Source organism: Penicillium argentinense, assembly GCF_028826775.1.
Source record: "Penicillium argentinense strain IBT 30761 chromosome Unknown utg000010l_segment0_segment0, whole genome shotgun sequence".
Lineage (NCBI taxonomy): Eukaryota > Fungi > Ascomycota > Eurotiomycetes > Eurotiales > Aspergillaceae > Penicillium > Penicillium argentinense.
Window position 1 is genome coordinate 1,168,431 of NW_026622669.1, and position 21,506 is coordinate 1,189,936.

A 21,506-nucleotide genomic window follows, 5' to 3' on the forward strand; every position below is an offset into this window, starting at 1 on the left:
TTTGTGCTTTAGATGCAGGCCCCTTTGTCCACAATCTTATGCTCGTACGACCTCTGCGGATTCGACTATGTATCTTTATGGCCCCTCGGCTGTATTTTTTTGCTTTTCTGTTGATCATTTCCTCTTCCGTACTCTGCATACGTTGCATAGTCTTTTCGTATGTCATATAGAACAGCGAGAAATAAATAATCAATGGAAAGAGAGTATCATAAACATCACATTTTAGAGCGGATTAACCCTACCTTACATACCCTAGCTACACCATACCAAACACCACAAAAGCGCCCCAAAGAAATCAGAATACAAGTAGAACGAGAGTCCGCTAGACAAAGAGAATGAGAAAGCTCTACCGTGCAAGCTCAGGCTTGGCGAGCATGTAACGCACCGCGTCTTTCGCCACGGGAGTCTCCCAAGCGCTGTTAGAACCTCCCCGACGGAATTCGGGGCCCGTGCCGTCAGCAGCGTCGCCCAGAATCGTCTCGAGATCGCGGCGCTGGGAGTTGACCCAGCGGCGGAGGAAGGCCACGGGATCCTTGCTCAGAGCTGTGTAGAAGGAATGGCGTGCGCTGGAGTGGTTGAGTGCCTGGATGATAAGCGCAACCTGGTCGTCCAGTGCGGCGATTTGGTGGAGACCGGCGGCATACTTAGGGTTCTGGGTGAGGGCCATCATCTTCGCGCGCAAGGGGTCTTCGACAGCGACGCGAATATCGTAGATGGTGGGGGTGGGATCCTTGTGGAAATCCTCATCAACGCGAATCGTGTAGGGAAGCTTGATAGGCTCCATGGGACTGGTGTGTGGCCCGATCATTTCGGGAATTTGGGGAAAGAACATTTGCTCGCGGCCGAAGATCTGAACAGAAGTTAGTCGATGGTTTTGGGGTGTATATCCGAGAAGATTCGGCACTTACCGAGCGGAGACGGTGGTCACAGCGCACCTGGCGCTTCTCCTCGTCTTCTTGCAACTCCATAGCGCGAATGTAGTCCCAGATACCAAGCACAATTCCACTCCGGGTCTCTTCCTCGACGTCCAGTACCTCAGCCAACTCCTTACTCAGCTTGTATCGCTCCGGGGTTTCATCGCGGACAAGATTGATAGTAACGTTCAGATTTTCTTGCGATCCACGCGAGAACTGCAAGCTATCGAATTCGGCGTTTGGCGGGGTAGGTGCCGCGTTGGAAGGTACCTGGGGCTTGTTCCAGGTAATGGGCTTCACTTCTTCCGGAACAGTGATGGCCGGCTTGTCGTAGTCGATGGTGATAGTCTTGAAGAAGTGGGAGAAACGCTGATTCTTCTTGTCGGACTTCTCTTTATCCTCACCTTCCTTACCCTGGTCCATCGCATACTCGCCAGCAGAGTCCTTCTCATCATCCTCTGGAACGGTGGGATCGGTGTTGTCATCGAGCAAACGGCCTTCAATGCGCACCTTGTACCGACCGGAGCCGGGGATGCTACCAGTGTTCTGCCACGGCTGGTTCTCGACGGTGTTGGTAATCCAGATGCGCATGGTTCGGTATTTCTTCACTGTCTTGCTGATGGAGTCTTGAATGTCAAGTCGTTTGCGCACAACGGCCGCATCGAGTCGTTTTTCGAGTTCGCGAAGATTGTTGTATTGCTGAACACCTTCACCGATGACGACGTCTTCGATACCATCGGGAATGTTCTTGTCCGTAGGCTTGCGACTGCGGCGCAGAGCGGCATCGTTAGGCTGCGGCATCGCACGCTGCACGGGCATATATTGCGGGTTGACGGCGTGTTGGGCCATTGGCACGGGCATCGCGCCTATGCGTTGTAGAAAGTCGGATGTTAGACGGGGCTGGGCAGGCAACGGAAGCGTGTTAAAGGGGAACGAACCTGGCACGGGAGGGCGACGGGGTGCCGCTGGAGACCGCTGGGCAGTCGGGGGGAAGCCCCGGGCGTAATTGGGCTGCATGGGAGCGTTCATTGCCGATCCAGGTTTGCAGTGGCTCCGACGTGGAGTTGGGTGGAGGATGAGGTTGCGCGAGGGCGAAGGTCGCGATTCTTTTGCCGGCCGCGCTTTACCCGATTCGGCAACCCGCGCCCAAGCAGCCACCACGTCAATTGAACTCTACCAGCTTTTTGTTCTTACCATATATCCTGCGATTAATATTGCTTGAAAAGGAACTCGGGGGTCTGATGACTAGTATTCGATGACTCAACTTTAGATGGCCTCCAGCAAGACTCGAAAACGCAGCCTTAACTAGGGCGACACCTACAATCTGTAGTTCAGATTACTCGAACCTTACTCTTACTGGTTTACGCAAAAGACTGCATAGTGAAAGTCGTGCATAGATCAATTATTTCCCATGATCTAAAATCATTCAATAGCCCTACACTTGTAGTCCTTGTCCCTTTACTCCAGGAGCGATGCCTGGTTAGTATACAATCCTTCCACCACATTGCTCAATTTCTCGATCGTGTCCAGCGCCGCGTCGTAGGCCTGATCACGTTCCGCCTCGTCAAATACAATCAAGCAGCCGGAGCCTTGGTCCAACACGCCGATGATCACCTTGTCAAGGATCATCTGCGAGAGTTTGCGCTCTACCTGCTGAACATCCAGGCCGACCATCTTGGCGATGTGGTCCAGTTCCACTCGGCTGAACGGCTCAATGACCTTGATCAAGTTCTGTTCCAACATCGCATCATATAGACGGCGCAAGTGGCTCCGAATGAAAGTGTCGCTACCGAGCTCGTATCGATAGTCTGAGAGCGCTTTCTCGTACTCCTCCAGAGACCGATTGGCGTGAGCACGTCCCACGGCCTTCATGGCTTCCAGGCGTGCGCTAGCGTACTTTTGGGCCTGCTTCGAACCAAGCAACTGTGTCACATCATCAACCAGATTCAACATGATCTTGCACAGCAGCATGTATTGAAGAGCAGCAGTGGCAAGTTCACCTTCGTCGAGAGAGTTGTATCCCTCAAGAGCCTCGATGAAGTATGAGAATGAGGTGTTGAAGTCTTTGTCCTCGGCGTGCAGCATGCCACTCTGCATATCCAGACCAGCCTGCAGATTGGGAGGCGTGTAGACAGATGCGGCAGATGTGCGTGCCGCTGTAAGAGCAGCACGTGCCTTGGCTTGATTACCCAGAGCATGGTACACACGCGACTCCAGCAGTTGAACCTCCACCAACATTAGCTTATCATCGAGGCGTTTCAGCTCGCGGAGGAGAGAGTTGATGAGCGTAAGAGCATCATAGTGGGCCTGCTTCTGCATGTAGATCGCGACGAGGCGGGCTTGGAGGTTCTGTCGCAGGAAAGACCGTCGCTCGGCGATGGCCCACTCTATGCATGATTGAATGACGGTGGTTTGGATGTCGAGGGTGTTAGGGATTTCGCTGATGAGATCGAGAAGCTGACGGACTATGAATACATGTTAGTATCGTCGTTTCGAAGAGTCGATGGAGTTGCTTACCGAGCTTCGCGGTCTTGGCTTTGGCAAATGACGAAAAGGTGTCTCGGCTGGTCTTAATGAGGTCCGCAATCTCCTCCGGCTTCTTCGCATCCCGGTACAGCTGACCCAATCCGATCAATGCATGTTCGTAGTCTCGCGAGGAGGCCTCTGTCGACCCCGGTCCTTCGGAGAGGATCTTCTGATAACTGGTAGCGGCTTTCGAGGGGTCCTGCTTCGCCAGGTCCCGGGCCTCCTGTATCCGCGGAGAGACCTTGGTGGAAGCGGGCATAATGGAGAGAAGAGAAAAATTAAGAGGTCGGATGGGAAGGATTCCGGACAAAGCAAGGACGTTGAGAGTGGATGGTGGAAGGAAGGCTTGGTCGGGCGTAAGTCGGGGAGCTTGAAGCTGGCAGCTGCCGGCCTCACCGCCCGCTTAGCAAATCATCCCTTCAACAGAAAAAAAGTTTCGCTCCGCTCTACATTTTCTTTGCAGACATTCCACCAACAAAATGGTAAGTTCCGGTTTTATTTTAGGTCAGTTGAACATTTTTGCTAATTTTGAATAGAAAATCAAAGCGCTCTCTCGCTCCACGGCGTCACAGCAGGCCCCCGGGTCCGCTGTCGTTCGCCAGTCGCGGAATCTCGACCCGGCCCAGCATCCATTTGAACGCGCTCGAGAATATACTCGTGCTCTAAATGCCGTGAAGATGGAGCGCATGTTTGCTGCTCCTTTTCTTTGCCAAATGGGTGACGGTCATGTCGACGGTGTGTACAGTATGGCGAAGGATCCTGGCTCCCTCGAACGTTTTGCAAGTGGTAGTGGTGATGGTGTAGTGAAGGTTTGGGATTTGACGACTCGCGGCGAAGTTTGGGAAACTCAGGCCCATGAGAATATGGTTAAGGGTGTTTGCTGGACTCCGGAGAGAAAACTACTTTCTTGTGCAAGTGACAAGACAGTCAAACTATGGGACCCATACAACTCGTCGCGCGATGCGCCTCCAATGGCCAGCTACCTAGGATCGAGCGCCTTCACTGGTGTTTCCCACCACCGGACTGACCCTGCATTCGCGGCTGCGAACTCATCGATGATCTCCATTTATGACCTTTCTCGACCCTCTTCCACACCTTCGCAGACTCTTCACTGGCCCACCAACGTCGACACCATCACCTCCATCGCATTCAACCAGACCGAAACATCGATTCTTGCCTCGACTGCTATTGATCGTTCAATCATAATGTACGATTTGCGAACTTCTTCGCCGGTGCACAAGCTAGTCCTCAAGTTGGCGTCCAACGCTATTTCTTGGAACCCTATGGAAGCCTTCAACTTTGCCGTTGCCAACGAAGACCACAACGCCTACATTTTCGATATGAGAAAGACCGACCGCGCTCTCAATGTGCTCAAGGACCATGTTGCGGCTGTTATGGATATCGAATTCAGCCCTACAGGTGAAGAACTAGTTACCGCTTCTTACGACAAGACTATTCGTCTTTGGGACAGAGCCCGTGGTCATTCCCGTGATATTTACCACACCAAGCGTATGCAACGGTATGTTTAGCCCCCCACCTGCCTCGAATACATTGATACTAATGTATAATGCAGTGTCTTCTCTGCCAAATTCACACCCGACAACAAGTACGTGCTTTCCGGATCTGACGACGGCAACGTTCGCCTGTGGCGTGCCAAGGCTTCCGACCGCAGCGGTATCAAGAGTGCTCGCCAGCGTAGCAAGCTCGAATATGACCAAGCCCTTATCAAGCGCTACGCCCACATGCCTGAGATTCGCCGCATCAAGCGTCAACGCCACCTGCCGAAGCCTGTTAAGAAGGCTGGCGAGATCAAGCGCGAGGAACTTTCCGCCATCAGGAGACGCGAGGAGAACGTGCGCAAGCACACGAGCAAGGCCAATCTGAAGAAGAGACAGAATGAGCGTGAGAAGATGATTCTTACTCGCGAGCAGTAAACGCCTTGCAATATCCGCTTGCATATATACCGGTTGAAATTGTGTCAGCATTTACATACATGGCCGCGAAATATGACTTTGAATAGGTACGACAGAGTGTGCCCGGCTTATGTGCAGAATGTATTCGCCCAGTCTCTCTTTGAGCTCGTGTCCACTATGTGCAGGCTCCTCAATTGTCCTTCTTCATAGCTTCGTGGCCATTACGGTCTCCCGAAGCCACGGCATTGTCAATGCCGCTCACATATCGAGCTATCCGCTGAATCGCGGCTGGCAAGATAGCGTACAAATTGACCAGTTTCGCAAATGCTGGCAATCGGAGTACGCCACCATGGCCGCTATCAATTGCTGCAACGATTTCACGGGCCACTTCCACAGGTTCCAACACTGGTGCAAAGAAATGGCTCGGTGTGGGGACCCAGTCAAACAGCGGTGTGGCCATCTGCCCCGTTTCGACAAGCAACATCTTTATCTGCTCATGCTCGCGGAGCTCCGCTTCCATTGTTCGGTGCAGTGCGCTGAGCCCTGCCTTACTGGCCGAGTAGTCGGTTAAGCCCGCTGGGGTTAATTGGCCTAAAACCGAGCTAATGGTGACAATGGTGCCACCATTCTCACCCTTCGTTATTATACCCGACAGGAAGACTTGATAGAGATGGAACGCAGCCATAAGATTGGTGCGCACTGTTTTCTCAAATGCATCCGCCTTGAGGTTCAAGAGCCTGTCACCGTTGATTCTTGCCGCAGCGCAATTGATAATGATAGTCGGGGTGCCAAGCTGTAGCCAACAATATCAGCGACAATTTAAAGAAAACAAAAAATCAAAACCAAATATTTCTCCGTAAATTGAAAGCAAACAGATCGATTCTTTTCCAAACAGGTAAACATACCTCTTTCTCAATCTCAAGTTTAGCACTCTCCAAAGCCGCCCTATCCCCAACATCACACTGGTAATAACATACCCCCTCCCCGAACAGACCCTCCTGCTCCCCGATCCCACCAAACTCCTTTATATCCAACACAGCCACCGCACCCCCTTCAATGCATAAATCTGCGCGATCAGCAATCCCAGCCCACTAGCCCCACCGGTAATCAGCACCACCTCTCGATCCGAGTCCACTGTCCGCGGGACACCATACGCAACGCGATGGTTAATCGTCTGCGCGACGAAGAGCACAGATAGAAAGACAGCATATGCGACCGTGATCAAGAAGGCTGGGTCAGTGGGCGGTGTCACTTGGGCGCGGAGGCAGAGGACGACGAGCCACGCGAGGAAGGGGGAGAGGAGCGTTCGTTGGAGGACGCGGTAGAGCGTGTCCAGGGTCAGATGGTGGGACCAGGGTCTTTGCGGAGAGGAGTCTGGCAGAGTGGAGCTCGTCTTTATGACCTTCGGTGCGGACATATTGATATCGAATTATATCTCGAGGATTCCTCTTGTCGCGGGCTTAGTTCAGTTTGATTGGGCCAGGTGACACGTCTCGCGAGATGCACCGCAAGGAACGGCAGTGTTGGATCTGAGCTGGACGAATGATAATAATGCGCACTGCTGGTTCAATGCATTATGATTCAACAAGATTCTTGTTGTGCGCGCCCGACTCGGGGAGCTGCTGTCGTGGATGGTAGAGGAGAACAGCCTGACGTTTCTTGGGGGAATTCGGCCTGGGCGCGCGCGTGGGGCCGATAAGATCGGGATAAGCTCCTTTACATTTGATGGATTACATTCGACTTGGAAACTAAAGATTCTAAAGAAAGGCTCAAAGTCTTGGTGTGGAGACATTAAAAATGGTCCCATTCTTCGTAGATCTCATTCGTGGCATCGTCATAAAATACATAAGAATAGAAAAACAACAAAAAGAAGACAACCAGAAAGAAAAGCGAAAGCAAAGAGAAAACAGGAAAAGAAAATCAAGAGCAGGAAGAACAAAACCCTAGTCAGAAGTAAGTTTAATAATAATAAAAAAAAGACAGAAAATAAAATATGCCAAGAATAATCAAAAATCCTCAAAAACACCACACCCCAGAAACTCCTCATCGCCATCGAAAAAAAGGAAGAATATGACAACCTTCGTAGGTGTACTTCCTACACCTAAAATTCAGTGGGAAACAGAGCGTTTCCCGCCCGCTTGAGGTCCCGCCACATCTGCCCGGCGCTGGCAGCCACCGGGAAGTTCATCAAGTGGCTGAATGTGGTCGACTCAGGGTCCTCCTGGAGGATATCCAGGTCCTCCGGGCCTTGAGGGAGGGCAAAGCCATTGCCGGCCCGAGGGTGCTTCCGGTAACCCTCTTCGTCCTCGGCATCGGCCTTGACCTTGGGGCTCGCAGCCTTAGGGCTGACGGTCTTTTGAAGCACATTGGGAGGCCCGATGTTCAGCTCCGGGTGCTTGAAGGAGATATCGACCAGAAGGTCGACGAGCTGGATGTGGGTGAGGCTTCCGAAGTAGGCGCGCTTAAGAGCAGCGCCGTTGGCCTCGTCTTTGGGTCCGAGGACCACTTCTTGCTGAACAGGAGCAGTCGACTCCTGCAGCTTGCCGCGGTTCGAGCGGCGGCGACGGCGATCGCAAGCGTAGCAGTGCCATTCCTTGGCCTCATCGGTGATCACCTCATCTGAGATGATAGGGTCGTGGCACTTCTGGTGCCAGGTTGCTTCGCACCCGTCGCAGAAGACGATCGGGTTGGACTTGGGCGAGGTGCCGCGGTCACACTTCGCGCAGACAATGTTCGTCGTGCGCTTTCGAGTGCCGGGCTTGTGTCGCTTGGTAGATACCGGGGCAGGAGAGGGCGCATACGCCGTGGGTGCTTTGATAGCCCGCCCAGAACGGCTAATGCGGGTGGTGTTGGTGGCGGGGAGGACCTCTTCAGCCGAGTCCTCATTCTTGACGGCAGCATCCTCTTGGGGAAGCTCCTTGCTGGCAGCGATCTTGGGGCGCTTGCCCGGGCGGTCAGCCAACTCGGGATCTTCAACACTGGTAGTGGAACGCTTGAGAGTGGGAGATATTGTGGGAGACATTGTGGGACAGCGAAAATGCGAACGAGCAAGTTAGAGGTGGGGGATCGAAAGGGTTGAAGTCTCTAGCAGTTAAAAATCCGCACTTATTTATCCTCGATGGTAAGCATCCACTGCGCATGTCTGTAGTGACTGGGCTCCGTGAAGCGCAAGCCGGTGAATAAGAGGTTGTCCCGATTCGGAAACCCAAGCTCTGCTGTAGTATAGCCTCACGTGATCGCCAGTAACCCTTCACTTAGACAATGCATATCAAATCATATTTAACTCAGTATCCCCTCAAAATATCTAATTGAGGGACTTGTTTCAATAATAAACAGTACATGATTTACTCTTTTTAAGTACAGTTGCGCAAAGTGGCAGTTTCTATCACGTGCGTTTACTTCAATCGCTTGTACCGTCTTTCTCTGACTCAAGACAATACCCCCTCTTTCTTCAATCGGGCAATATCCGATTCACTGTATTCCAGAAGACTTGCCAATATCTCGTTTGTGTGTTGGCCGAGGGTAGGGGGAGGGCTACGTACACCAGGCGTAGCCTCGGAGTACTTGATAGGGGTGTTGACCAGCTTGATAGTACCGCATGATGGATGATCGACCTCTGTGACCATGCCTCGTGCTTGCACTATTTAGGGAGTTAGCATGGATTCTCATGGAAACGGGGCAAGGAAATATACCATGTTCGTGGTTCAATGTTCCTTGGATGTCATTAACAGCCGCGTAGGGCATTCCACTCCCTTCGAAAACATCCAGCCACTCCTTAGTCGTCTTACGTTGAGTAATGTTTTCAATGAGTTCATCAATATCAGCACGGTGTCTCACGCGGTCGCTGTTCGTCACGAAACGAGCATCGGTCTTCCATTCAGGGAAACCAAGACGATCGCAGAGCACGCCGAAAAGCCGGTCATTGCCGCCACCGAAAAGTATGTCACCGTCGAGTGTTCTATAGCTTCGGTACGGCACGATGGACGCTATTGATCGTCAGTATACGCTTTCCAGAATTTCGAATTGAGTTGGCATACGGTGTGCTGTACCCCAGCGGCCCGAATCCTTCTGGCCACTAATGAGCGCAGAGCTAGCCAAGTTCGACAATGTTGCAACCTGACAGTCGCTCAAACAAGCATCAATATGCTGGCCCTTGCCTGTCCGAGCTCGCGCAAGCAAGGCCGCCATGATGGCGTTGGATGTGTACAAACCAGTGGTCAGATCGGTGACAGCCACGCCAACCTTGACCGGTGCACCATCTCGAGCTCCAGTGATATGCATCAAGCCCATCTCGGCTTCGACCATGACGTCGTAGCCAGCACGGTTGCTGTACGGACCAGTCTGTCCGTAGCCGGTGATACTGGCGTAGATAAGCTTGGGGTTAATCTCTCGTAGAGTCTCATAATCCATTCCATATTTCTTCAGACCCCCGGGCAAGTAGTTCTCGACGAGGACATCGCATTCCTTGGCGAGCTTGTGAAGAATCTCGACACCCGATTTGTGCTGGAATGACAATCCAAGGGATTTCTTGTTGCGGTTGACCTATATATGCGATTAGTATGAGTCAAACAATTTCGCAACGAATAAGGTGTCCATACAGCCAGATAGTAGGCACTTTCGCCTGGCCCTGTCTTTGATTCGTCTTCATACTTGGCGTATGGCGGTCCCCAGGCACGAGTATCATCGCCTCGAACGGGGTGTTCAACTTTGATGACATCCGCCCTGTCCAATATATGTTAGCACGTTTGTGCCGAGACAATTGAAAGGTATCAGTCAAAGAAAGAGGTCGGATCGTTCCACGTACCCTAGATCGCCCAGGATTTGAGTACAGTATGGCTGTTCGATATCAAGTTAGCACAGAACACCTGGAGAGACCTCGCTTATGTGGTCAGTACATACACCTGCCAGCACTCTTGTCATATCGAGCACGCGAATACCCGACAGAGGTAGCGTATCATTCAAAGAAGTAGCAGCACTGGAGTAGTTCCGCAGCGGCATGCGCCGCCAGGCATTGCACGCCCAGCCAGGACTCGAGCGGCGAGCAATCGCCTGAAACTGAAGCGCAACCGTCATTCTATGTATTCAAAGGAGCGGGTCACGACAATAAACGAAAGAACAAGGCGACGCACTGCAGAGAGGTTTAAAGGGCGCTGGGATAGATCGAAACTCCGCCAAATCGCCGACACCGCTCGGGCAGCGGGCCCCGAAGCCGAGGTCGACCGACCCCAAACTCTCGCCATTCCCTGCAGATCCTCCTCCGCCAGGTCCGCAACAATGTTTACTGGTCTTGTCGAAACGATCGGGAGTGCGTGATTCCTCCTTCGCACAATGAGGTCACACTGACAATCATCCCCCCTTAGCCGTCACGGCCCTGGAGCCCCTCGATACCTCGCAGAGCGGGGCGGGGGTACGTCGCTCACCATCTCCAACTGCGAAGAAATCCTTTCCGACGCGCATCTAGGTGATAGCATCGCTGTTAATGGTACGTTTTTTTCGTTTTGCAAAACTATGATTTTGAATGAGTACGCTCTAATACTATTTGAACCGCAAAAGGAACCTGCCTCACCGTCACCGAGTTCGACAAGACCTGGTTCAAGGTCGGCGTCGCGCCGGAGACGCTCCGACGCACAAATCTCGGCTCTTTGACGACTGGCTCCAACGTGAACCTCGAACGCGCCGTGTCAGCTGATACACGCATGGGCGGACATTTCGTGCAGGGACACGTCGATACCGTTGCGCAAATTCTGTCCGTCACCCCCGACGGCAACTCCCTGGTGTTCCGCCTGCAGCCGCGCGACAAGGACGTGCTTCGCTACGTTGTCGAGAAGGGCTATGTTACCCTGGACGGTGCGAGCTTGACCGTGACCAAGGTTGTCGACGGCGAGGATGGGTACTGGGAGGTGATGCTCATCGCTTACACCCAAGAGAAAGTGGTGACGGCCGGAAAGAAGGCTGGCGAGTTTGTCAATGTTGAAATTGACATTGTGGGCAAGTATGTCGAGAAGAGTGTCGCTGGTTACTTCGCTGGCACCGGTGGTGGTGATTTCGCTATTTTGGAGAAGATGGTTTCTCGTCTTGTTGATGAGAAGCTCAAGAAATAGGCGATATATACATGCATGTAATGCCGTTTACGAGGATCTGAATTGAAGACGAAGCATTCGAGTTTTTTGCAATCCAAACTTTTTTGATTCATTCCGTAAATCTTCTAAATGTACATCTGGCCGTCAAGAATGGGTATAAGTTAGGGAAAATGCCTAGAACATGGCTGTTCGACCGAGTTCGATCGAGATAACCAACAGTTCTGGATCAGCATCGGGTGGCCCCTCGTGATCGAAGTAACGATTTCCGACAACATGCTCATATTTTCCGTGGGCATTAATATTCGAAGCCTTTGGCTGGGTTCCAGGTACCCTGGATGCGTCTAGAGGGCGTGATGATTCAGTATGAACAGCCATTGAGATGGGCAGCGGGCTCGTCGGAAAACCCGAATCTGGTGAGCTTGAATGGCGACTATGGTCGGATCCTTCACTCCTCCATAGTATCATCCGAGTCCCCTTCCGGCTCGCCTTCCTCGTCATCAAAGTCATCGCTGAGCCAATCCTCATCGTCCATGTCAACGTCCTCATCGTCGTCCTCATCCTCAACCTTCTCTCCATTGGCCTTGGCCTTCGCCTTACCCTTCTTCTTCCGTTCAATGTTCTCCTTCTGCTCCTTCTTGCGCTTTTCCTTCTCCTTGCGACGAACCGCCCAGCTCTGGTCCATAGACCTGACTTCCGCATCGGTCTTGGTGACGTAGTCGTGCCACATTACCTTGCCATCGCAAACGCCATCCTCGACCTTCATAAGTCGGAGCTTCAGACGTGGGCCAAGCTCGACCAGCTTGACGGCCCGTTTCTCCACACCAGGTGTGGCGGGCTTCTTCTCAGCCTTGTCTCCAGCCTTCTGTCGCTGCGCTTCACGCTTGCTAAGGACCTTTCGCGTCGTGCTTTCGGCAATCTCCACCTCGGCATCTGTGTCGAGTTCCGTCTCGCTGGCCGATGTATACCCAGCTGCGGACGGGTCGAGAAGGTATTCTGCGGCATCTTCCAGTTTGCCGAGGTTGGGAACAGCGGTCTTCTTCTTCTCTCGGTTGCGAATTTCCTTGGGGTCCAGACGGCGGATCCGTTTTGACACGCCGGTCTTCTTTGTAGCAATTGCATAGTGTCGCAGACTCAGAATGTAAGAACCATCATCGGACTCGGAGGGTTCACGGTTCAGAAGCATCACGCGGCGAATCGAAGAGAGGGGCGTAGCAGTAGGGTTGATAGGAGGGAAGAGGGATTGGAAGATCGTAGTCGTGAGGGTCTCCAGGCGTTTCGGCACTTTCGAGTTTTCGTCTGCATCGGCTGTGCTGAAGTTGTTCATGACAAGTAGCGGAGGGGTCTTGTGGTCCTGTCCACCGCTTCTCGGACGCTTCAATGAGCGCTCCACGTCTCTGCAGAGCGAGTAGTTCTCAACCTGGAAGTGAAGAGTAGGGCCTCGGGGCGTCACAGCCAATCGCATATTTGTGTTTCCGGTCTTGGACTTGGAGAAAAGCATCAAGTGAGTGACACCGAGAGGGCCAGCCATCACTGTATAATCGCGCAGTCGGTTGGATTTTCGTTCCTAGGAATACAGTTAGATTTTGTCCAGACATTCGATTCAAGACCCAGATGGGACGATTCATACCTTCAATCGCACAGCTGTATCGGGCTCCATCATCTGTCGCACATCCTTGACCAGTTGACTGACACTGGTACCAACTTGAGAAGCACCAACTCGAATAACCATAGACTTCGGAGTCTTGGCCATAGAAGCGGCGCCGCCCTTGGGTGCCGCGGAGGCATTCTGGGGGCGCGTATGGGTGCGCTTCTTGACACGTGCCCTGGCCATTGTAATCGGTGAGATATGGAAACACCGAGAGTGAAAATGGTGGAAATCTGCAAGCTGCAGGGAAGTTGATCTCGGAGCTGGAAGTTTTTTTGTCTCCAAAAATTCCAGCGGAGCAGCAGCGGATCAAAGATGATGCGGACCCACATTAAATTATTTCGAATGCTTCGAGATCCCCGACAAGCGCAACTTTTTCTATTTCGATAGACAAGGCCAAAATGCCGATCACGAAGAAGCGCAAGGTTGCTCGCGGGGTGCCCGCGCCTGCAGAGGACAGCGATGCTCATTCTTCGGGCTCAGAATCTCCCCAGGCCGAGAAGCCCAGCAAAGAAGTCGACGACTCTTCTAATGGTGAAAATGAAGCCGCCGCCGACAAGACCTCCGCACCGTCATTTAAAGAACTCGGCCTGATCGATTCGCTTGTGGAAGCCTGTACGACTCTGGGCTACACCGCACCGACTCCCATCCAAGTCGAATCCATCCCTATCGCTCTTAAGGGCCGTGATGTTATCGGTCTGGCTGAGACAGGTAGTGGAAAAACTGCCGCTTTCGCCCTCCCAATCTTGCAAGCTCTCATGGACAAGCCCCAGGCTTTCTTTGGTCTTGTCCTCGCCCCGACTCGCGAACTTGCCTACCAGATTTCGCAATCGTTTGAGCTTCTTGGCTCCACTATCAATGTCCGATGCTGCACATTAGTCGGAGGAATGGATATGGTCCCGCAATCTATCGCACTCGGCAAGAAGCCCCATATCATCGTCGCTACCCCGGGTCGTCTCCTGGATCATCTTGAGAACACGAAGGGATTCAGTCTCAGAGCATTGCGCTACCTGGTGATGGACGAGGCCGATAGATTGCTGGATCTTGATTTCGGCCCAATTCTCGACAAGATTCTCAAGGTTATCCCTCGCGAACGCCGTACCCTCTTGTTTTCGGCCACTCTGAGCAGCAAAGTCGAAAGTCTCCAAAGAGCATCCCTGCAAGATCCCCTCCGAGTTTCGGTCTCCAGCAAATATCAAACTGTCTCGACCCTCCAACAATACTTTATGCTCCGGCCACACAAGTTCAAGGATCTCTACTTGATCTGGCTTCTTAACGAGCACGCCGGAAAGTCAAGCATTATTTTCACAAGGACAGTCCACGAGACTCAGCGTGTCGCCTTCCTCCTCCGCGCCCTCGGCTTCGGCGCCATCCCTATCCACGGACAGCTTTCTCAGAGCGCACGTCTTGGTGCCCTAGGGAAGTTCAGGAGTCGCAGCAGAAACATCCTGGTCGCAACAGATGTTGCGGCCCGTGGTCTGGATATCCCGTCCGTTGACATTGTCCTCAATTTCGATCTCCCCACAGACTCAAAGACATATATCCACCGAGTCGGCCGTACAGCTCGTGCTGGAAAGGCTGGTATTGCTATCTCATTCGTCACCCAGTATGACGTTGAAATTTGGCAGAGAGTCGAGGGCGCTCTTGGAAAGCAACTCCCTGAATACGATGCGCCAAAGGATGAGGTCATGGTTCTCCAGGAGAGGGTTGGCGAGGCTCAGCGGTATGCCATCATGGAGATGAAGGCCCTGGATGAGAAGAAGGGTTCCAGAGGCAACAAGTTTGGCAAAGGCAAGCGCTCGCGTGACACGATGGATCAAGAGGAGGGTTGATCGAATCATGTTTCATGGCTGGTCCAAAAGAGAGGCTTCTACCTGTATGAGTTTAATGTCTATAGAAAAGGTGTTATCTTGTCTAAGAATCATGGTGACTTGTCATATACCCATGCATCACATATACCACGTCAATAAACCACGTCATGGTCCTTCATAAAATTCTAGACGTGACCGAGGTTTAGTGTCCGACGAGTATTTATATGGCGAGATATCAGACCGAGGCACAATGATCTACGACCGGTGCTTGATCGAATGCAACGATCTCGGTGCAACCTTGGAAAATATGGTCTACTGTTCTGGTTGACGACTTTACTTCATCACTAGGTATCAGCAAGTGGAAGGTCAAGGGAGTTTATTCTTTGCATTGAGACGGTGGTGCCAAAGTTTCATTACTGCATGAACGTGATATTTGACTAGTATGTTGCTACCTAGTCATATTCCCCGGAGGGCTAAAAAAACGCTGTCGTCATATTTTGGTTTGCCAATATTCCTTGTGTATCGCGTCAAACATCAAGGATAGCAAAGTCGTCGACTAACATCCGCTCGAAACCGTCGGGATTTAGGCCTGCTGAGCATCGGCGGTACCGGCCTCGCGCACCGCGTTGGCGACGCGAGTAGCGAGGTCATCCGCCTCAGATCGGCTGGCAGCCTCAGCATAGACACGGACAGCGTCCTCGGTACCACTGGCACGGGCAAAGCTGCGGCCCTTGTTGTAGCGAGACTGCAGGGACTCGATCTTGCCCTGGAGGCCGGCCGGGGACTCCAGCTTACGCTCGGCATCATATGCCTTAAAGATGGAACGGTCGTTAACCTCCACACGCACGAGGCGAGAGGGAAGGTCAGTGTAGGTACCGAGCCACTCCTTGGTGGTCCAGCCCTTGTGAGCGAGAATAGCCTCGACAAGAAGCATGTCAGAAAGAGCGTCACCGACAGCCTGGTTGATCAGCTCAGTCAGGGCCTGGAGGCATTCCAGGGAGCGCTGCTGGGCAGGAGACTGGGGCTCGGTGCTCTTGATGGTCTTCAGGGCATTCTCCGAGAAGGTCACGGTACCGTGGCCGTTAGCCTCGAAGTAGACACCGACATCGAAACGCAAAGCAGCGTGGTGCAGGTGCTTCACACCAGTGTTAGTGCAGATGATAGGCAGTTTCAGTACCTTCTCGATGTAGTCAGTGCTAGCGCCGTTGGCGTAGGCAGTCTGGACAACACCGATCTTGAGCTTCTGGGCAATGCCGGCGTTACGGGCGAGGTCACCGATGAACGAGGCGGCCAGGGTAGCGATGCGGTCACCGTCAAGGAGTCGGAAGACGTTGCTTTCGTCGACGAAGTAGTAGACTAGGCGATCGGCGTCACCATCCAGCGAGGCACAACGATCCAGAGCAGCAGCCTTGGAGGAGGGCGGAGCACGCTGCTTGGTCTTCACGTAATCGGCACCGCACTTCAATGAATTAGAATATAACCGGGTATTTTTAGAATGGGGTGACTGGTGACTTACCTCAAAGTTCAGGCTGTCGGGGTTAATAACATCGTCGTTGACAACCTTAATATCGATAGGAGTGTCAAGAACCTTCATGAGCTCCCGCAGCTTAGGGCCACCGACACCATTGGCACAGTCCACGGTCAAAGGTCCCTGAACCTTGACACCCCGCATAACCTTCTTGAAGGACTCGGCAAGCTTCTGGTAGTACCCCTCCTCTGAAGGTTCGCCATACTCGTACTGTGTTCCCAGGGTGTTCTTGCAGCGCACGACGTAGTGGAGCTGAGGGGTGGTCATGTACTTGGAGTCGATGAACTCAACCTCGGTTGCGGTAAGAGCGGCGTTGAGCACACCGACAAGTCGAGAGCCAGAGGCACGAGTATCTCTGGCGAAGACCACGCGGGCCGGGTTGGTCATCTTGACATCGATCTCCTTCACGAGCTCATCGTAGACATCGGCGATTTTGTCCAGCGGGGCATTGGCGAGCTTGGTAGCGTACGCCTCCCACTCGGCCTAGATATGAGAGATTAGTATCGCGGATTTCCCTTTCACGTAAAAATTCAGAACTATCCCACCTCGAGCATCTCGCCCTGTAGTTTTTATGCTGGTTAGATATGATTCGAGCCATAGCGCGAGGTTGGAGGGCAATTGTTTACTCACCATCGGGTCAACCAGCTTCACACCGTTGTCCTCCGCGGGGTTGTGGCTTGCGGTCACCATAACACCAATCCATTGCCCACTAAGCTTCTTCGAACGCAGACCGGCAAGGAGGCCGACGGCGAAAACGACGGTGTTGAGGAGATCCCTATCCAAATCCGGTGGTCAGAAGGACATCGACGTCAACAAAAGGACGATCGCGGGGTGTGTGGAGGCGGGGCTGATCGGTGGTGAGGAAACTTACGCCTTCATGCGGAACTGCAGCCGCAAACACGCCTGTTAGCTGGAACCCGTGGTGAACACTGCCTTGGGGATGCACACTTACTCCTGCGGTGCCATACTCGAAGACCTTGCCCTCGGGCTTCTGGTACTGCAGCGCTGCCTCTGAGATTGCTTTCTTGACAGCGGGAGACGCCATTGTGGCGCGTGTGGCGGCGGTCAAGATAAAATTGACGGAAGAGGACTTTGAGTTGAATGAGCAAAGCAATCGCTAAACGCTGTCCGGGGAGGCGAAGGGAGAAGCGAAGCACAAGCACGTACTTTGAAACAAAAAAAGGGACGAGGGGTTTTTGGGTGAGACAGCCGCGGCTTAATGCGACGGCCTTAGCGGTGAGCCAATGGTGGGGGAACCCGCCGGCACGCCGCAGAACCGGTGCGTGGAAATAAGCCCGTGCGCACGGGTCAGTGCGTGGGTATTACGGGGCGCCTACGATGCAACGAGTGGGGGCTTGGAGGTCAGAATTGGTATTATTAGCAATAGGCCACCGGGACCCTGCTCGGCTGTTGTACACGGGGCATCAGATCAAATGCAAAGTGCCCGCTGCGCTTTTGGAAAGACACATGACCCGCCTGTTCGTTGTTACAGATCTATGCCTTGAGGCGGTGGCCTGCAATATCGTCCTGCGTGTCCTTGATGAGGAACCTGCAGCCAGCAATCAACTCATTAGTCACGGCAAATAAAGTGAGAGACAACAAATAAAAATGGGGCAAAACTCACGAATACCACCATGCAGTTGGGACCACAGTACCCAGATGCCAAAGGCTGTGGGCATCAATCAATCCACGCCATGGGGGAAGTCGAGCAGCTCCAAGCTCATGGCCAGAATGAGCCACGCAACAATCATACCAGGCCAGGCCGTCCAAGTCTTGAGATATCTCTGGTATCGGACAATACTAAAGCCCGTCCACAACAGATTCTGAATGATACCGACCGCGACGTTGGCTGCCATATTGTACGTATAGTCCCAGGACCAGAAGCTAAGATAGCATACGTGGAGGGAGTAAAGCACGATACAAGTCGCCGTCCACAGGCGACGCAAGGTCGGGCGGTATTGGGGAGTTTCCAGGTCCAGGCGCATGATGCGGACAACCGCCAGATACAGTCCGTACAAGACGCTGGCGCCGGCGCCCCAGTAATCAAACTTCTCTGTGATTGGGAAGTCCCGGGTGTGGAAGATCATACTGAAGGTCCAGCTAGCCAGTCCAAAGTATCCAAATGCCATGTAGTACTTGCGCAGCGAGTGCCAGGCCGGAATCGTCTCCTGGATTCGAGACATGCCGTGCCAATGCGCAGCGAAGTTGAGGAAGGAGAACAGCACCGAAAAGGGCTCCTGCATCCCCAGAATTCTGCGGAAGGGCCATTTGCCATGGAATTGGACTACCGGGCTCAGCATTGGTGGATCACGGGACACTCGCTTGTCGGTGATGACATGTTGGCAGGTGTAGTCGCATTCGGCAGGGCAGGTCCATAGTAACAGGCGGTGGTGCAGAGCTTCGGCAGGTCAGGGGAAGAACGAAAGGAGGCAGTTGTGGTAGGGAAACGTACGGAGCACCGAATTGCCGCTCTGGCAATTTTCGGTTTTACAGACCTGTGCTTGTTAGCTGCATGTAGGGGTTTCGTGGATCGGGGAACACGTACCTGAACACATTCTTTGAAGTCGGGGAGATGGTCACCCAAAGACGCAGTGGACCGACCGGCAAGAACGGCCAAAAGCACAAAAACGAATAGTAGAGAAGGGCTCACTCTTCCGCCTAGATTCATGGTGACCTAAGGTTGGCTCTAGGCGTGAAACGCGTAAGCTTTAGGGAGGTAATGGCAGTTGGCGGAGCTGCGGGCGGCATTGCCAGAGCCTCGCGAGAGTCTTGGCGGCCAGTATTGACGGCTCATCTGGGGTAAACACAAGGAGGCAGGCTAGTTTTGCTCACTCCACAACTATCGAATCTGCTATTTTTTGAATTGATAATGATTACACAGCACTCTCACACTCTCTTCTTTACTACAAGACAATCCTTTCTTATAAACAAACATTCAATGATTACACGACAAGTAAATTACTAGTAAACTGTAAGATAAGATGGCTTTACCGTTTAACCCCTGAATGACTTTGACTGAAGCTTGCCCGACAAGTCCACCTCCTCTCTGAGTATGAATACTTCGTACGGTTCCTTCGAGGCACACAAAATAATACAACAGGGCGCTGTATACTACATACAAATAGCCCTAGTCAGGTGAGGGCTGGTAGGTCATGTGATCAGGCCCCAAAACGGCTAGCTCGGGCGGGGATTTTGGAGGTGAAGCTTGGCGCCGCAGATTCAAAAAAAAAGTCAAGATCCTAGCCGTTCCCACGCCTGGACTTCAACTTTCCTTCTATCCGTTTTTCTTCCAACTCTTTTCCTTTACTTGTTCATTGGATTTTATATCACCGACAAGATGGACGTTGAGACTCCCGTCACCTCTAGCAGTGCCGATCGCATGGTCGGCATGGAGCACTCTGAGGTGCGGTACTTCACCAGGTATGAGCTTTTACACTCAACTCTGACCCCCGCCTGATTCACGACTAATCGATTGACAGCTATGACCACCACGGTATTATCACCCTCCTACAATTCTCTCTTCCGCCCACCTTTCTTTGACCCCGCACACCCCACGCCACGACTTCGATAAGTCACCAGAACATTTCACTAATCATTGACATTCCAATCATTGCGCAGGCATTCACGAAGAGATGCTGGTAAGTCCTCTCTGCACGCAGCAAACGCATCCTGTGGCGCGATCTAGTCTAACTCAATCTCTCCTTCCACAGAAAGACGACGTTCGTACGCGCTCTTACCGCGACTCTATCTACAACAACGCCCACATCTTCAAGGACAAGGTTGTCCTCGATGTTGGCTGCGGTACCGGTATCCTCAGCATGTATGTGTCAATTGAAGACATTTCAGTCTTATGATCTGCGGCTAACGCCTATGTCAGGTTCGCTGCTAAGGCCGGTGCCAAGCATGTCATCGGTGTTGACATGTCCTCCATTATCGAGAAGGCCAAGGAGATTGTCGCCGTCAACGGACTCTCCGACAAGATCACCCTCCTCCAGGGCAAGATGGAGGAGGTCCAGCTCCCTTTCCCCAAGGTGGACATCATCATCTCCGAGTGGATGGGCTACTTCCTTCTTTACGAGTCCATGCTGGATACAGTTCTCTACGCTCGTGATACTTACCTCTCCCCCGGCGGCAAGATCTTCCCCGACAAGGCCACCATGTACGTTGCTGGTATTGAGGATGGCGATTACAAGGAGGACAAAATTGGCTGTAAGATCGAAACCCCATCTTCGCGCCATAATATTGCATGACATTAATGAATTTACAGTTTGGGACAACGTCTGGGGCTTCGACTACAGTCCCATGAAGGAAACCGCGCTTACCGAGCCCCTCGTCGATACCGTTGAGATGAAGGCCCTTGTAACCGACCCCTGCGAGGTTATCTCTTTCGACCTGAACACCGTCACCGTCGCCGACCTCGCCTTCAAGGTCCCCTACGCTCTCACCGCCAAGCGCACCGATTACGTTCACGCTCTGATCGCTTGGTTCGATATTGAGTTCAGCGCCTGCCACAAGCCCGTCTACTTCTCCACTGGTCCCCACGCCAAGTACACTCACTGGAAGCAAACCGTCTTCTACTTGCGCGATGTTCTCACCATCGAGGAGGATGAGAAGGTCACCGGCGTGCTGGAGAACCGCCCCAACGACAAGAACAAGCGTGACTTGGACATCAACATCTCCTACAAGTTCGAGGTCAATGACCCGACCCGTTACGCCGAGGGCAACTGCTTCTACCGCATGTTAGTATGCCCGCGTGTTCATTTCATCCGCTCTATCTAATTTCCCCACTCTGCAGGTGTTAATTCCGGATTTTGACGACTCACTTCCTTCATGGAACGCATCCTAATCATTTTGACGCTGTTGCCTGTCTTTGAAACAGTGTATGCAACCTAGCATAAGAAGGTCTGGATTTGCACAGTTTGACTTGACCATTTGGAAGGTTCCGGTCTCGGTTCTTCTTTCACCGGCGTTATTATTTTTGTTTTTGTTTCTAGGGCGGCGGGTACAAGGCATTACTTCATGGCGCGATACGGAGAGATGATTACGAAGCTCCTCGAAATTTACAAGTAGATACCCCGAGTCGATGCTT

The 21,506-nt window shown here is 52.6% G+C and overlaps 12 protein-coding genes across 12 annotated transcripts; 4 read left to right on the forward strand and 8 right to left on the reverse strand.

The window, feature by feature from the left end:
* Positions 1 to 346: 346 nt before the first annotated feature.
* Positions 347 to 1,931, reverse strand: N7532_010135 (SWIB/MDM2 domain-containing protein; the record flags this gene model as incomplete). Its single annotated transcript, XM_056622626.1, has 2 exons — positions 347 to 850; positions 909 to 1,931. 2 exons carry the CDS (start codon positions 1,929 to 1,931, stop codon positions 347 to 349), a joined length of 1,527 nt encoding a protein of 508 aa, XP_056470042.1.
* A 441-nt stretch (positions 1,932 to 2,372) lies between these two features.
* N7532_010136 (proteasome regulatory particle lid subunit RPN6) lies at positions 2,373 to 3,699 on the reverse strand (the record flags this gene model as incomplete). Its single annotated transcript, XM_056622627.1, has 2 exons — positions 2,373 to 3,379; positions 3,432 to 3,699. 2 exons carry the CDS (start codon positions 3,697 to 3,699, stop codon positions 2,373 to 2,375), a joined length of 1,275 nt encoding a protein of 424 aa, XP_056470043.1.
* Positions 3,700 to 3,919: 220 nt separating this feature from the next.
* On the forward strand, positions 3,920 to 5,374 carry N7532_010137 (rRNA-processing protein SOF1; the record flags this gene model as incomplete). Its single annotated transcript, XM_056622628.1, has 3 exons — positions 3,920 to 3,922; positions 3,977 to 4,959; positions 5,014 to 5,374. 3 exons carry the CDS (start codon positions 3,920 to 3,922, stop codon positions 5,372 to 5,374), a joined length of 1,347 nt encoding a protein of 448 aa, XP_056470044.1.
* Positions 5,375 to 5,543: 169 nt separating this feature from the next.
* On the reverse strand, positions 5,544 to 6,770 carry N7532_010138 (uncharacterized protein; the record flags this gene model as incomplete). Its single annotated transcript, XM_056622629.1, has 3 exons — positions 5,544 to 6,146; positions 6,259 to 6,404; positions 6,455 to 6,770. The coding sequence occupies 3 exons, from the start codon at positions 6,768 to 6,770 to the stop codon at positions 5,544 to 5,546; spliced, it is 1,065 nt and encodes a 354-aa protein (XP_056470045.1).
* Positions 6,771 to 7,454: 684 nt separating this feature from the next.
* On the reverse strand, positions 7,455 to 8,375 carry N7532_010139 (phf1/phf2 family PHD finger domain-containing protein; the record flags this gene model as incomplete). The annotated part of the gene is made up of 1 exon (XM_056622630.1): positions 7,455 to 8,375. The coding sequence occupies one exon, from the start codon at positions 8,373 to 8,375 to the stop codon at positions 7,455 to 7,457; it is 921 nt and encodes a 306-aa protein (XP_056470046.1).
* Positions 8,376 to 8,781: 406 nt separating this feature from the next.
* On the reverse strand, positions 8,782 to 10,426 carry N7532_010140 (CaiB/BaiF CoA transferase family protein; the record flags this gene model as incomplete). The annotated part of the gene is made up of 6 exons (XM_056622631.1): positions 8,782 to 8,993; positions 9,046 to 9,339; positions 9,391 to 9,895; positions 9,952 to 10,075; positions 10,158 to 10,189; positions 10,253 to 10,426. 6 exons carry the CDS (start codon positions 10,424 to 10,426, stop codon positions 8,782 to 8,784), a joined length of 1,341 nt encoding a protein of 446 aa, XP_056470047.1.
* Positions 10,427 to 10,627: 201 nt separating this feature from the next.
* Positions 10,628 to 11,454, forward strand: N7532_010141 (riboflavin synthase; the record flags this gene model as incomplete). Its single annotated transcript, XM_056622632.1, has 3 exons — positions 10,628 to 10,662; positions 10,714 to 10,835; positions 10,907 to 11,454. The coding sequence occupies 3 exons, from the start codon at positions 10,628 to 10,630 to the stop codon at positions 11,452 to 11,454; spliced, it is 705 nt and encodes a 234-aa protein (XP_056470048.1).
* Positions 11,455 to 11,878: 424 nt separating this feature from the next.
* N7532_010142 (Brix domain-containing protein) lies at positions 11,879 to 13,264 on the reverse strand (the record flags this gene model as incomplete). Its single annotated transcript, XM_056622633.1, has 2 exons — positions 11,879 to 12,997; positions 13,061 to 13,264. 2 exons carry the CDS (start codon positions 13,262 to 13,264, stop codon positions 11,879 to 11,881), a joined length of 1,323 nt encoding a protein of 440 aa, XP_056470049.1.
* Positions 13,265 to 13,479: 215 nt separating this feature from the next.
* rrp3 (RNA-dependent ATPase RRP3) lies at positions 13,480 to 14,910 on the forward strand (the record flags this gene model as incomplete). Its single annotated transcript, XM_056622634.1, has 1 exon — positions 13,480 to 14,910. The coding sequence occupies one exon, from the start codon at positions 13,480 to 13,482 to the stop codon at positions 14,908 to 14,910; it is 1,431 nt and encodes a 476-aa protein (XP_056470050.1).
* A 562-nt stretch (positions 14,911 to 15,472) lies between these two features.
* Positions 15,473 to 17,462, reverse strand: agm1 (phosphoacetylglucosamine mutase PCM1; the record flags this gene model as incomplete). Its single annotated transcript, XM_056622635.1, has 6 exons — positions 15,473 to 16,348; positions 16,406 to 16,900; positions 16,963 to 16,977; positions 17,048 to 17,192; positions 17,289 to 17,302; positions 17,370 to 17,462. 6 exons carry the CDS (start codon positions 17,460 to 17,462, stop codon positions 15,473 to 15,475), a joined length of 1,638 nt encoding a protein of 545 aa, XP_056470051.1.
* Positions 17,463 to 18,099: 637 nt separating this feature from the next.
* Positions 18,100 to 19,085, reverse strand: N7532_010145 (PGAP3/PER1 family protein; the record flags this gene model as incomplete). Its single annotated transcript, XM_056622636.1, has 3 exons — positions 18,100 to 18,815; positions 18,870 to 18,912; positions 18,963 to 19,085. The coding sequence occupies 3 exons, from the start codon at positions 19,083 to 19,085 to the stop codon at positions 18,100 to 18,102; spliced, it is 882 nt and encodes a 293-aa protein (XP_056470052.1).
* Positions 19,086 to 19,754: 669 nt separating this feature from the next.
* On the forward strand, positions 19,755 to 21,263 carry rmtA (protein-arginine omega-N methyltransferase HMT1; the record flags this gene model as incomplete). Its single annotated transcript, XM_056622637.1, has 7 exons — positions 19,755 to 19,837; positions 19,897 to 19,910; positions 20,036 to 20,055; positions 20,128 to 20,237; positions 20,295 to 20,626; positions 20,685 to 21,160; positions 21,213 to 21,263. 7 exons carry the CDS (start codon positions 19,755 to 19,757, stop codon positions 21,261 to 21,263), a joined length of 1,086 nt encoding a protein of 361 aa, XP_056470053.1.
* Between the last annotated feature and the right edge of the window lie 243 nt (positions 21,264 to 21,506).